The sequence below is a fragment of the Pleuronectes platessa genome, chromosome 15 (genome assembly GCF_947347685.1).
Source record: "Pleuronectes platessa chromosome 15, fPlePla1.1, whole genome shotgun sequence".
Classification (NCBI taxonomy): Eukaryota; Metazoa; Chordata; class Actinopteri; order Pleuronectiformes; family Pleuronectidae; genus Pleuronectes; species Pleuronectes platessa.
This window is the reverse complement of record NC_070640.1, coordinates 8,684,890-8,699,534: the sequence shown is the minus strand read 5'-3', so window position 1 is coordinate 8,699,534 and position 14,645 is coordinate 8,684,890. Positions and strand designations below refer to the sequence as shown.

The 14,645-nt window shown below is 40.5% G+C and overlaps 1 protein-coding gene and 1 long non-coding RNA gene across 2 annotated transcripts; both read left to right on the top strand.

Moving 5' to 3' along the window:
* The first annotated feature begins 2,263 nt into the window (after positions 1 to 2,263).
* Positions 2,264 to 3,058, top strand: LOC128456694 (uncharacterized). The gene is made up of 3 exons (XR_008341883.1): positions 2,264 to 2,362; positions 2,826 to 2,887; positions 3,014 to 3,058. It is a non-coding gene; the product is annotated as an uncharacterized LOC128456694 (long non-coding RNA).
* A 3,268-nt stretch (positions 3,059 to 6,326) lies between these two features.
* On the top strand, positions 6,327 to 14,086 carry LOC128457398 (adhesion G-protein coupled receptor G2). Its single transcript, XM_053442064.1, has 15 exons — positions 6,327 to 6,459; positions 7,102 to 7,306; positions 7,403 to 7,568; positions 8,275 to 8,421; positions 8,512 to 8,637; positions 8,757 to 8,802; positions 8,885 to 8,988; positions 9,950 to 10,071; positions 10,488 to 10,756; positions 10,865 to 10,979; positions 11,276 to 11,354; positions 11,631 to 11,832; positions 12,862 to 12,963; positions 13,145 to 13,309; positions 13,950 to 14,086. The coding sequence occupies exons 1-15, from the start codon at positions 6,327 to 6,329 to the stop codon at positions 14,084 to 14,086; spliced, it is 2,118 nt and encodes a 705-aa protein (XP_053298039.1).
* The last annotated feature ends 559 nt before the right edge of the window (positions 14,087 to 14,645 follow it).

Sequence of the window (14,645 nt, the reverse complement as noted above, 5' to 3'; positions counted from 1 at the left end):
CTGAGAATCTCTGCGTCTACTGTGGAGCGAGGTACGTCTCCAGGCTCGACTCGTTCTCTGATCTTTAATGTGAGCGGTGGGGGGGGGGGGTCACAGGGAATGATAATAATTCATAGTCACGGTTAAACGAGAATTATAGACAGAACATTTAAGGAGGTTAATTTGTGTTGTTGGGCCTCATAACATTTCATCTTTAGACTAGAATTTGTATTATTTCAACAAAATGATCAAAGTGATCCAACACTATTTAAAAAAATATACACAAGATAAACGTTTCTTTAAAGTGTTGGCAAGGAAAAACGAATAAAAGTAAAAACTATTTTTCTTACTCAGTGCAGTGACATTTCCCATTATCCATCTTAATTTTTGTCATTGACTGTCAGTTGTCAGCTGTACATATAATATATATAATACAAATATTTGTGAAAGGTTTAACTTAAACTACATCACTAGCTCGAATTTGTTTATGTGCATGTTTGGCTTCAGTTAGATTATGATACGACTCTGGAAGTGTCGGTCATTTGGTTCAAATACGTTCAATTTCATTTAACTAAGTTTGATAAATATTTTTTATTTGACAAAATAAACAAAATGCACTATTAGAGATGCGATAACAATATTCAGTCCGCAAACTGCTCCAATACTGTATGTGCCTCACGTTAATGATTTACTGTGAGTTGTCTGTGCCTGGTGTCAGTGCCTCAGCTCAGTCTGTGGGGGAAGGTGGTCGACTTCAACAATGCGATCAGCCACTGGAAGCTGAAGCCCCACGTCTCCATCCCCGCCCTGCAGGAGCTCACCGTCTGCCTCAGTCTGAAGCTCGAGGTATAGACGGAGATGACGAAAGACATTTACTCTTCCGTCGGTTTTCTAAAATCAATTCATGAATCATGTTGTGTGTGTCATGAAATATATGTAGGTCCAGGCCACATCACAATGGACCGCCTTCATGTACCGTCATCCCGACGTTCAGTATGCTGAGCTGGGCTTGGGGGGTCTGCCGGACTATTTGGTGGTCTGGCTTTTTGGGAGAGAGTGGATGAGTCCTCAGATCAAACTTAGTCTGTCTCAGTGGTACTCGCTGTGTCTCGCCTGGTCTCACACCAAAGACAAACCTGCCCTTTACATCGATGGCAATCTGCTGGACATGACGGCAGGTGGGTTTTATTTTGTGTTGTAACATCTTATCTCTTGTTTCAACATTTTCTTTCAGGTTCTCTGCTAAGTTGAGTGCATCATACTACCGTTCGCTCTCCCCCTCTCCTTCAGCTCACCCCAGCGACACCTGTCCCTCACCTCCCCCCTCGTGCCACAAACTGGCTCCCAACGGGACCCTCACTCTGGGTATATCGCACCGCCTGACCAATGGGAACATCCTGGTCATTCCGTTCAGCGGCATAGTGGGCAAAGTGTCTCTGTTTCGACTGTGGCAGCGAGAGCGCAGCCAACAGGAGGTGATGTCTGTGAACTGTACAGACGGGGACGTGTTGAAGTGGGAGAGGGACAACTGGGACACTCTGCTGGGAACCGAGCTGTCCAGCTCCAGCCTGCAGTGTGGTGAGAACGATACAGAATGTCCTCTGCGATCTGGAAGTCAAACACTATTTAAATTAGCTTTACCACAGAAACCACAACGTCTCATATCACTTAGTGGCAGATTCACTTAGGTGCAGTAAAAAAGTCTCAAGTATTAACAGCTGCATTTTGCCCTGAGCTGTTGCATTAAACATTTACCATCCATCTTACTTAGATTAAAGAAGATAAGTAAATATAGAAGCCATTCACTGATCAATAATGAAAGCATTTAACTTAACCTCTTAGTTTTAATACACTTACCTTTTAAGAATAACTGATTATGAAGTTTGCTGTGCTCAGCGAAGGAAAAGATCCTGAGCTATACAAGTTTTAAATATTCATTCACGTCTGTAAAAGAGTCATATTTACAACTTAGAGAGGGAAATATATAATCAACTGAAAGACAGTTTAGATCAAAACTAGAAGTACATCAAGTGGCTCAACAATACATTTGTCTTTGTATCGACATTGATTCGTTGCAACTTTAACTTCTGCTTTTCCAGTTTTGTTTTACAGCAGAGCTCCATGTTTGAGTTTCACAGAAACCACTCCTGTCTTCTTTAAACAATAAAAAAATCATTAACTTAAATCAAAGGCAAAACTGGTTTATTTGTCATATGGTGCATTATTGCATTCAATGCTTTGTACGTTTACTTCATAGTGTCTCGTTCTCTTTGGTTGTTTGGCAGAATGGTCTTGTTACGAAGTGAGACTGATGTTTGCCATCATCTGTTATGATGGGCACAATACTGAGGTCTACACGGCCAGAGACATCGCACATCACTGGGTAAAAAACACTCACAAACTACAAAGACATACACTAAGATGAAAATATTAAACAACAATAAATAATTGACCAGAACATTATTATTCCTTTCACTTTGGAAAGGGACGTAAGAGAAATATGGGCCTGGTGCAGTTAATTATAACTGCAATTGCAGGGGTATATATATATATATATATATATATATATATGTTTTTTTTTACAAAGATGTGAAAAACAGCAATAATATAGTTTACAGCTACATTTACAGTTTTTACTAAATGTTAAGGTGTCATTATATGGACTTTTTTGGACATATATTATATGGACAATCCTAGAAATTAAGATTAAAACATGTTTCAATAAGTATAAAACCTAGTATAATTAGAACAAATATTTGATCACTTAAGGGGCTGTTGGTTTGGAAGTATTATTTTGACTTTGTTCACCGGCAGTAAATCTCTGTTTTCTGTTTATTGCCCTGCAGCTCAGAGACGTTCTGCCAGAGAGCATCTATTTACACAGAGTGTCTGTGTTTGAAGTAAACAGGTAGGGGAAGCTTTGACTTTACAAAACACACAGTTCGTATGAATGTCAACTGTATTTCAAAGAGAATGAAAGAAGGAACCGATGAGGCCGTAAACAAACCCTCAGTGTCTCTGATCTCTCCCACAGATCCAGCACAGAGGATGGACTTGTATCACATGACAACAGGCTGGTAAGGAAACACATCAGAGCCTGGCTGGTAAATGAACACGGCCAATATTGACCAGCCAGTACCAGTAATACCAGAGTATTGCAGATGTAACTGTTTCAGTGTGTGTTGACAATTCAGTAACAACAAAACTGATTCATCAACAGATACGTCAAAGTTAAGATATTCAATGTAAATCAATGTCTCGGTCAATAATGGATTATTGGTCAGGCTCCAAGAAAAAAAGGACACGTGTTGCTCATGTCCATGTTTTTAATTCTAGAAGTAAAAAAAGCAGTGCAGGGAAATAACATGTGTTTTGCTCTTCAGGTGCGGAAGATTACCTCCAATATTAAGAGCAAGAGGTAACATGGTTCACTGCATTAGATCAGACACAAGAGTTCATTCACACTTTTTTAGATTTGAATACATTTCCATATTTGGGCAAGCTCTTCTGATCTGTAAAAAATAAATAAATAAAAACCAGACTGTGATTCTACAGTGAGGCAGAGCAAGGCAAGGAATATAAAAAATGTAAGACATAAGACAATTACAACTAAGAATAGAGCAGAATAAAATATAATAGAAATTGTTTTATTGTTGTTATACAGAGTACAACAACATTACATAGCAATCCTAACATATCAACCAACAATTAAAGATTGTAAGAACTTAACCAATATGAAAATATTATATAAAACAATATGTCCAGGTGTGACTTAAGAAAACTGTGAGATATCTCATTGTTGTTCTTACTTGGTTTAAGAAAAAATAACCACTGCTATAGACGGCCTTTAACCCTCTGTCTCCCCCTGTAGGTTTCACTGTCTGGTTCATATAAGTGTGATTCCCAGCTTGGACGTGGCAGCTGTGCAATATGAGATGTACGTGGATCTGAGGGCCCCCTACCAGCACCTCAGTGGTCTGCACGTGCAGGCCGAGGAGGAAACTATACACACCACACCTGTTGGTAGGACGGGGCTCTAACTGTTTGTGTGTGTGTGTTTGCAGAAAAACTCATTTCTAGTTCACAACAGTATTTTTATCCTCTTTCCAGAAAGCTTCTCCACAGACACCACCATTCCCCCTGATGTGGTCCCAGGAGCCACCACCAAGGCTACGACCACAACAACAACCTTACCGACGAACACCACACTTAAGACCACAACCACCGGCACCAAAAGTACCTCGGCTAGTGCGGCCACTGAAGCCATCGCCACAACAAGCCCGGCAAACATCTCCGGTCAATCTCCTCATAGAAAGTCATATTCAAAACTTTGTGTGACGAAGCCGTGAAACACGTTTATTTACCTCGTTTGTTTTGTGTCAAATCTCCTCCGCAGAGCTGTATTTTGACGTAAAGGTGAACGTGTCCATAACAGGAAACTGTGACGCCGAACATATTCTTTCCACCTGGGTAAATCTCACAGTTCATCACATATCAATTATTTCTTACTAGATAAAAATGACTAGATAAAACAGTATACTTTTTTTTTTGCAAGATAAATGTCATTACTCTATAGAATAAATCCATCACTTCCAGACCTACTTCTGCCCCAGCGGGTTCACCTGCAGTTGCTGTGGAGTTTATTAAAAGAATTCAACTAACTAAAATAAAATCTAAATCTAATAAAATAAATACATAAATCTTGAGTTTCCCTGAAAAAAACAAGGACCAGACTTGTCTTTAAAAAAGTCTCTGACTCTTTACAGCTTGTCTCTTGTCTACCTGATGCCATGACAGTGCTCAACCTGCAGCTGCTTCCCAAAGCTCAAAGGTACCACGGCAGCCACGGGATCATTATCCACTTCAAGAAATATCAGAGATCTATATCTAAAAAACTTTGATTATACATGTTTGATGTTTCAGATATTATCCTGACCCACAGTCAAACCTCACTGCCTCTGATAGAGTAAGTAAACACTCTTCATTGTGAAATGTCTTATATTTAACAAATTATTATTATCATTATTATTACCAGCACTGTAAAAACTGTCAGACTGACATTTTAGTTTTTTCAAACCATCAACTTATTAAAATGTTTCAATTTCTATGCCACAGACTCAAACCTATTTAGTTTTTAAAAGATTAAATGGAACAGTTTCTCCCCCGGAAACCAGTGTCACTATTCTCTTTCTTTTTTTCCCAGATGTCCAAACGCAGCGTTTCCAGGTATGGATCATGAAGCTCTCCACCATTGTTAAATCTAATTTCAGATTTTACGTTTTAATGTCAAACGTGAAATATCTGGAAAACCTTTTCTGTTTTATTGTGTGGAATTTAATAATGTGTTTGTGTGTAAATTCATTATATTCTCTCACTGTCTGCAGAGAGAGTTGTGTTTTCCAGGTTCAGGTTATGATGTCGCCCTCAGACACACAGGAAATGGAGAAGCAGATACGAGACCTGCTGTTAATGCCTTATAACAATGGCTCCATCACTGTAGAGACCAAGGACGTAAAGATAAGCCGCATATGTGAGTGAAAAATTACAAGTAATGGTATAACTTCTGTTTAATTTAAATATATTCCAAACTTTATAGAAAAGAAAGTGGATCATTTTCTCCGTCTTATTCTCTTTCTCCATCTGTGGCGCTGACTCAGTGATCTTGAAGTGCACTGCAGAAACTGACCAGACGCTGAAAGGCGTGTTTGAGTGGCCCGCCACATCAGGAGGAGAGAATGCAACTCGGCTGTGCCCCAAAAACCCTGATCACAACGCCACCCGACACTGGTGAGAGCTCTGGCAGCTCACTCAGTCCTTTTGTTCGACAGTTTTTCAAGATAACACAGATTTTTTAACAGAAAATTCTAATATATCTGACTGGGAGGTGTTTGGTGTGTGTGTGTGAGGAAACCAAACAGTAACAGGGTGGATGAAACTAATGGACAGGTGGTGTTAAGTAATACAAAATCTATTGTTGAGCCAATATACTTCATCACACAGTCACATTCTTATCTGGTTGGCAGAGATTTAACACATGAAGAAACACGGGCCGAGGTGAGTATTGATTACGTCCGCTGGCACATATTCCCACACTGTGTTCAGGACTCTGTGTGTTGACTCACTGCGGTGATGATTATTGATGGCTGCTCATCAGCCGGTGGAAGCTGCGCAGTAAAAGCATTAATCTGGTGGCTATTGACAATAATGAGAAGAGATGAGTGATAAATGATTCCTGGATCAAATACCTCACAGCTGTTTTTTTTTTTTTTTTTTTAATTCAACGTCAGACTTATTTATCCTTTTTTAAGAAAGCAGCTGATGTATTTCCTCAGATAAAAAAAGTAGTAATGCAAAAGGCCCCCCCCCCCTTGTGTGACAGTAAGCTGAGCCTCAGTACCCACTGGATGACCCCCGACCTGGTAGACTGTTCTCCAGTGGTGGAAACCATCCCTGATCTGGACCATGTCCAAGTCACCGCTGGTCAGTGTCTTAATCCGTAATTGTCATTGTAAAAATTACAGCAAGTTTCAAAGTGTTGAATGTATGCATGTTTTAAAGATTAAAAAACATCCACAATGACATATTCATAATGCCGAAAAAACTAAGTGTGCAAAATCTATTATGTGACTTTCTTTTCATGATAAGTTCTGATTTGGGAAGTAAAAAATAAATCGGACGCTATAATACTTTCAACAACAAACCAGTATCTGTGCTTAATCTTGCTGATATGTACCAGTATGAAAACTACCAATTAAACAATGCAGAAAAGATGTGAATTTATATTTACCTTTTTCTTATATTTATTTTCTTAATTCCAGTTCAATAAAATAGGTTGTGATAGTGTTCTCTTTGTAATCATAGAACCAAAAATGTTCATGGTTAAACTGTTAAATATTAAGCCTGAGTTATTTTTCTTAAGGGTTTGAGAGCGACAACTTAAGAATCAGTGCCAATTTTTTATATTTTATATCAATATAATGGAAATGTTTTACACTCCAATATTGGAATCATCATCCCCCCCAACAATCCACATCATACGAGCTCTAATTCAGGACAGAGGTGTAATCCATCAGTATATATCTCCAGATTTACAAGTTCACAAGTTGTATCATTTCCCTCCAGACAACTCTCTGGACGTGGTGGAGATGATCAAGGATTTACTCCGCGACCACTCCACCATCAGCTACAACGAGCTGGTCACAGTCCTCAACAAGCTGGAGGACATAGTGAACGTGAGTGTGCTGACAACAGATCTTGGCCAAGCTCTGATCAACATCATCTCTGACATACTGGAGTCTGACAGCAACCTGCTTCCTTTCACCAACACGTAAGAAAGGGAATCAAAAGCACAACCTGTGGAATCTGCCCGACTTTTCCTGCTCGACCTCCTGTTCACTGACCTCTTCCCTGTCGTCCGCTGCAGGATCCTGAACATCACTGAGGCGGTGGGAGACAGGATGGTGGGCTACGAGGGCTTCTACACACTGGTCGCTCCGGCCATCGCTATCTCAGTGGTGGACGTGGTTCCTGACCAGTTCGGCACTTTGACTTTCGGCGTGTTGTCTGATCGCGTAGGGTCAACGCCTGAGGTCGGTAAATAAATAAAAGATGTCAAAAATCTGTCAGGTTACACAAAAGCAGCGTAGTCATATTTATTTAATGCCAGGAAAAGTGAATTATTTTTTCATTCTTCCTGGCAATGAAAATTTGCCAATAGTTATATATTTTATGCTTTTACACTTAAATCAATTTTGTTTGAGAAAACCAACAGTTAATATGATCATTTAGAGAAGACACAATTTTGGGGTTGCTGATTATATTAAATGTTAAATGAACATTCATGTATAACAAAATGTCATTTTAAAGTCTATACTAAGTAAACATGAAGAATTTAGGGTTTTTTTGCATGAAAAAAGGCGTAAAGAAAGAAATGATTATCTCAAAATCAGCTGATCAGTGGATAATTCTGGTCGTCTGTCTTTAATAAGCTGCACAATTCAAGTATATGGAAATATTCTTGATGTCTTATTTGAGACACATTTGTTTCATATTATAACAACTTTAATATCTGAATGAGACTTTAACATAAACCACTTTGACCTTCCACTGACTACAGGCTCCTCAGTAAGGTTCAACAAATTCTGCAGATGTTTCTCAACCTAAAATTGGCAGAAGATCATAACCTCTTTGACTCTATTCTTCTTTTTAACGTTCTAACATTCCTACTCGTGTCACACAGTGTCTTCAGCAACCGAGTCTGAGATGTGAAGCGTTAATAAAGTTTTCTTGTTGTAGATTTTTATCAACAGGTGTCCCTCTAGCAGCACAGTGGCCTTCATCTCCCTGCCGCCGGTCCTGCAGCACAGTTTCCCACAAGGCGACCAGAACCAGAGCCCACCACGAGTCCAGTTTCAGTTCTATGGTTTACCCATGCTCTTCAAGGTAGTCGTCCTCTCCCGAAATACCACATGTGCTGCATTTCAACAAAAGGCACTTCTTTATAAATACGTTCAAGCCTCCTGTGACTTTCAGAGCAGTGAAAGGGATCGGACCCTCAACTCCTTTGTGGTGTCGGCCAGCGTGACCAACACCAGCTCCCCCATCAAAGACCTGGATGAAGACGTCCGAGTCACGCTCCATCATCTTATACCCACAACAGTAGGATCAGCTGACTTTTGAAAATATGAAATGTGGTCGATCACTGAGCAGAGCTACAGCTGATCACGTTTCTGCTGATAAATGAATAACCAAAGCATTTCATTTGTGTCCGGTTACAGCTTCACGACAACGTAAAGTGCGTTTACTGGAACTTCAATAAAAACGGTGGGTGCAAATCATTTTTCTCACATTTGAATAGATGCTGTTGGAGGGTGTGATTCTAAATCTTTATGTCTTTGTTGCCTAGACGGACACGGAGGCTGGGACGATTACGGCTGCAGAAAATACAACAGCAGCTCTGACTACACAACTTGTCTGTGTGATCATCTCACACACTTCGGAGTTCTCCTGGTACAAACTATATAACCATTATAACCTGCATTTAAACCTATTGGTAACAGTGAGTCTGGTTGTAAAGGACAAATTGAAGTAGTAAAAGAAATTCACCAGTAGAGGGCGCTCAAAGCACAATAACTTAAATGAAAACCTATGAAGCAAAGTGCGCCAAATTCACTTAATCTTTAACTGGACTAAAGTAGTTTAGGTTGCGATAGGTTGTCTTCACAAATATTAAAGACACAATAATTCAAATGTAAGCATAATGCCAGTGCAATGAATCAATAATGGTTGATTATTGATTGTCAAGTGTTGATAATTCATCTTTTGATCCTGTTCAGCACTTTGGTCGACTGTGGTTGTTTTAAATGTGATTTACAAATAATATATATTTTTTTTCTAACAGGTAAATAACAATCATAGCGCCTCCGTACAATGAGGATCTCTCATACACTGTGGCCTCACAACACACATTTTTGGATACAAGTCAACAATAAGCCATGCCCTTAGTATAACAAGGAATTCTAGTTTGGGAACTTGAACATTAGTTTATGTGCTCTAGTGCCTCAAACTATAATATATAATAAACTATATTAAAAATTTTATGAGACAACATGGGAGCTGTCTGGCACAGAGGGATACAATCTCTCTCTCTAGACACAAGCGACAGTCGTTTGTGAATTTAATATATTTTTGTGGGATTTATTAACAATGGGGGAAATATAGCATCACTAAACCTTTCCTTGGAGCTATGTTGTCACTTATTTGTACCCTGTTGCTTTAGGGAGCAGTTCATTTTAGATTTACGTGTTTCACTGAGAGATCAGAAAGATCTTAATGTTGGTTTGTGCTTGAGCACAGTGACAGGAGCAGTTGCTTTTATTACACCACTTGCAATGTGTGTAGTTGTTGTTGGATAGTTATTGGTGGCACGTTGGGAAATAAGTGAAAAGCCACTCATGCTAAATGTGTGTAGGATGTCTCTCGGACTCCGCTGGACCCGGCTAACGAGCAGATCCTGACCATTATCACCTATGTCGGCTGTGGAGTCTCATCGCTGTTCTTGGGGATCACTGTTCTCACCTACACAGTTTTCGAGTAAGTGTCCAGCTACTAATCTATTGGTGGGATGCTGCACAGTTCACACTTTATATTCCTCTCCTAGAATTGATTATCATTTAAACTCCTGCTACACGCATTCACAAAGAAACTTGATGCCGCAGGCGTTTGCTGGCCTCTGCCCCCCCCCCCCCCCCCCAAGATAGCTGCAGACCTATGACACTGCATTTTATAGATGTTTTCTATTTGTCATACACCGAACGTGTCGAATTCACTGACTGGAAGTAGGAAAAAAACAGGATTAATGTTGTGTTCATGATTTATTTCTGCAGCCATTAAAAAGTCTGTTATTGCAGGTTTAATTAGGTACAACCTATTGTGGCTAATATATGGGATTCTCTATTTAACACCGTCTGGGTTTTACCTTTCATGGTCCGCCCGTGTTTCTGCCTCAGGAAGCTTCGTCGAGACTACCCCTCTCAGATCCTCATCAACCTCTGTCTGGCGCTGCTGGGCTTGAACCTGGTGTTCCTGGTCAACTCCTGGTTGTCCTCTTGGGGTCTGCGCGCCCTCTGTGTCACTGCAGCCGCCGCGCTGCACTACTTCCTCCTGGCCTCCTTCACCTGGATGGGGTTAGAAGCCGTCAACATGTACTTCGCCCTCGTCAAAGTCTTCAACGTCTACGTGCCCTCGTACATCCTGAAGTTCTGTGCTGTGGGATGGGGTGAGTTGTGGGATCAGCTGTTTGCACTTTGGATGCTAAGTGAAAGCAGAGAATTGTGATGGATATGAATCCTGAGGCTGTGATACATGCTCTACACTCTTCCTCCAGGGCTTCCTATGGTGATCTGCATCCTGGTGCTCGTCCTGAACAGAGAGGCCTACGGCAGTCACCTCTACACCGACACTCAGCCCAGATTAGACACACTGGACCAATCTGACGACTTGTGAGTTATTCATTTACAATCATCCACTTTGAGGCTTACTTTTTATTAATCATTTAATTTTGTCAATTGTCATGTCATTAATAGTTCAAGCAAATACCCAATAATAATCCAAAAGCAATTTACCCTTTTAAACACTATATTTTTCAGCATATTTTGTTTTTTGATGTGATTTTCTCCCCTTAGATAGAAGCCACATGTAAGTGTAACGGTTCAAGTTCCCTTGCCGTTATTTTTCTTTCTGCAGAAGTCATCTTTACATGTCTTATTAATCTGTTTTCCCACTCGATCCTCTTCAGCTGTTGGCTGCAGGACAATGTGACATTTTATGTTTCCGTGGTCGCCTTCGCCGTGCTGATCTTTCTCTTCAACACTGCGGTAAAATAACTTTTAAGTTCATATGTAGGATTATAAAATTGAAACACTGTTAATGCATCACATTTCTCATATATTTGTATCAGTTGGACACTTAATTGTACCACTTTAAAAGAATGTATTATCATGAACTTTAATATTAAAATAGACCAGGCTTTGTAGCTTATGTAGCCTGGAATTTCCCACCTAATTATCTTAGATCACTTGTTTTTAAATCCATGATAATTTCTCTGTAATCTATCTACTCTTAATGACTCCTTTTGTATCTTCATTATTTAGGTTTTTGTGGTGGTTTTGATCCAGATCCGCCACATGCGAGCCAACAGCCCGGCTGGGATCCGCAGTGGGCTGATGCACGACCTGAAGGGAGTCGCCAGTCTCACCTTGTTGCTCGGACTCACGTGGACGGTTGGCTTTTGTACCTGGGGGCCGGCCAGAATGGTGATGCTGTACCTGTTCTCTGGACTCAACACCCTGCAAGGTTCAGTTACTGAAAGCTGAGAGGGAACAGGCCTCGAAACTTATAGTTCTTAAGTGGCGTTTTTTAGATTTTGCGATTGCATTGTATTAGCCTGACACCATAGACTGAATATAAAGATGGACGACGACAGCTCCCCAAAAATGAAGGCAAAGCCTCTTGATCACCGCCTGGTGGCTGGCTGCAGTATAGGTCAACCTGTCTTGTAAATTTCATTTGATTGATCAAAGTAAAAAGGCAAAATACACATCAACTACATTTTCCCCACAGATAAGTTTGTCATTTTAGGTCGTTCTTATCACGCTGATGTTTGTGCAACTGTTACATTTTCTGTTAAGTTTTGGGGTGAAAATGTTTGACAGCTGAGACTGACGATTGGTCAGTTAGGGTCATCAGTGCAACACCATCAGTGCAGGATGGATACTGGGAGGAAGTGGAGCCGAGTTGTCCATCTTTATATTCAGTCTAACCCGGACACCAGCGCCTGCCTCAGGGTGTTTATGCAAGTCTGTCAGGTGGAGTGCCAGAGTCTGACTTCATGTCAAACTGTTTACTCTTTATCCACGTCAAGGTTTGGCACAACAATGACACAGTTAATATGATAATGTCCGACCTCATGAACAGGAGGCCGGACAGGAAACAGGAACATTGGTCAAATTAACTTGCATAAGCAAATCTTAACTTTCTCCTGCTGCTTTCCTTTGTGCATGAGGCCCAGTGTGAGTGTTCCTGTGTGTTTATTTACTGAGTCGAGGTTTGTTAACCACTCATGCATTTTTCCTAAATATCCCATTTCACATTCACTGTTCAAAAGAACAAAAAGGAAGAAATCACACAGAAGCTCAGTGATGCAACTCTTTCACAACAGTCTCTGGTACTTTTATGTTTTATCTGATGCAACCAAACCCTCCACTGTTTACCTTCTTCAAGGGCAAATCCACACTATCCGCTGAAGGGGAAGAACTGAGCCATTAACCAGGACTCAAATCTAGTCCGGCACAATTTATGACTTCACGTTTCTTTATATTCCAGGACTTTTCATCTTCTTCTTCCACTGTCTGATGAAGGAGAACGTCAGGAAACAGTGGAGGATTCACCTCTGCTTCGGACGCTTTCGACTGGAGGAGTGTTCCGGTACGACAGCCACACACAGCGTTATGAAACATTCCCAACCAGTACATGCATCTGATCAACTAACTGGCACTATCCGAAGATTCAGTGATGAACAGCAGCTTTCACTCTATTGTGTTGTTGGGGTCAACTTGTGAGGGAAGCGCTGAGTTTGATTTGTGTTACTTGCATTTTTGCCGTCCAGAGTGGAGCCACTCGGCCTCGGCTGGAGTTATGGCCAAACCCGACTCCGATCCTCCGAGAGCATCGGTGCCCTCGGTCCACTCGGTCAAGTCCAGCTCCACGGAAAGCACGTCCGCTTCCTCCGACTCCAGCCAGAGGGACTCGTCCTGCAAGAGGCCGAATCTAGGTGAGATAAGCAGCACAAAATCCTCTGCAAATCCATAACCATCAGTCTGTCAACACTATCATTTCAGTTAATGGAAACAAAAAAAAGATAATCCACAATTAATTAAAAGTTCAACGATATTGAAAATTTAAGACGGACGGAACAAAAGCAGGGAAGGATTGTGAAATGTGTTTTGAGAAATAACAAGCAAAGGTTTCGGCTTCAATTATCATCCTTAATGAGTTCTTCAAAAACCATTTTCTGTGACATATTCTTCTCATGACATTATACTCGTTATCAACTCCTAAATCCTCATCTATTGTGAGACAATTAAAGCTGCAATTAAAAGGTATAATTCATTTTATTGTGATTCAGCCTCCTTGTGAGAAGATCACAGATGTAGTCAGACATCAGTCCCTCAGCTGCGAGTCACAGTGAATGTCACTGCATACATTAATGGGAACGCACCAACGTTGAATAATTACACAAAAGCCTTTGTAATTAATCCAGTCCAAACAAAACTGACATTATATAACTGCCATTTCGTACAGGTTCCCCTCACTATCTGTGATTGCTAACCTTTCATTTAACCCAGAGGATATGTGAGAGGATAAATGAAATATAGAAGTTCCGATTATTCAGATATTTAATTACCTTTCAGGCCTTTTTGTGAATTCCCCGATCCTTCCTCGAGCCCAGAGAAGCCCGGCTCGGCCAGGAGGCCCCGCTGCTCAGAGGGAGATGAACCCGACACCTGGCTGGAGGAGTCACCTGCTCGACCAGCGAGAACAAAGATAAATCACACAGCTACACCTCGACATGCAAATTACTGCAACTACCAAAAAAAAAACAGCAGCTTAAACTCTGAGATGTGTAATCAGTGTAGATACATTATGCCAAAAAGCACCATTGTATTCCACCTTCATTGGATCATTTTACAATACTATTCTATTTTTTTTGTTTTTTTGCTAAATATTATAAAAGAGCCTATAATTATGAAGACATGAGTGGTTGCATCAATTCCAAGGAGGAGTTGGTTGCCAAGCAACTGGTGAGTGGAGCCATGGTGACAATGAACCCAGAGTCTGGAAGAAAAAAATAAAAACACACAAAATTTTGAATTCAAGATGACGCAACTCTCCCCGTGTTCCTTCCTCTATTGTACTATGTAGTTCACATTAAACTAAATAATTATGCTACAATCATACAGCAATTTTTTGATGAAATGATTGTAATGCCGTTTTTGTGACTCGTGTGTGTGTTTACTCTGGTCTCTGTGATAAACATGTAATGGTCTAAAATTGGTCATTATGTTATTTATGTTTATTCAGAAGTTTGAACGTTGAACACATCTGTG

Coding starts and splice junctions, on each gene's coding strand:
- LOC128457398 (XM_053442064.1), top strand. CDS start 6,327: ATGCAAAAGGCCCCCCCCCCCTTGTGTGACAGTAAGCTGAGCCTCAGT. Junction 6,460..7,101: donor CCATGTCCAAGTCACCGCTG/GTCAGTGTCTTA, acceptor ATTTCCCTCCAG/ACAACTCTCTGGACGTGGTG. Junction 10,757..10,864: donor GTTCTGTGCTGTGGGATGGG/GTGAGTTGTGGG, acceptor CTCTTCCTCCAG/GGCTTCCTATGGTGATCTGC.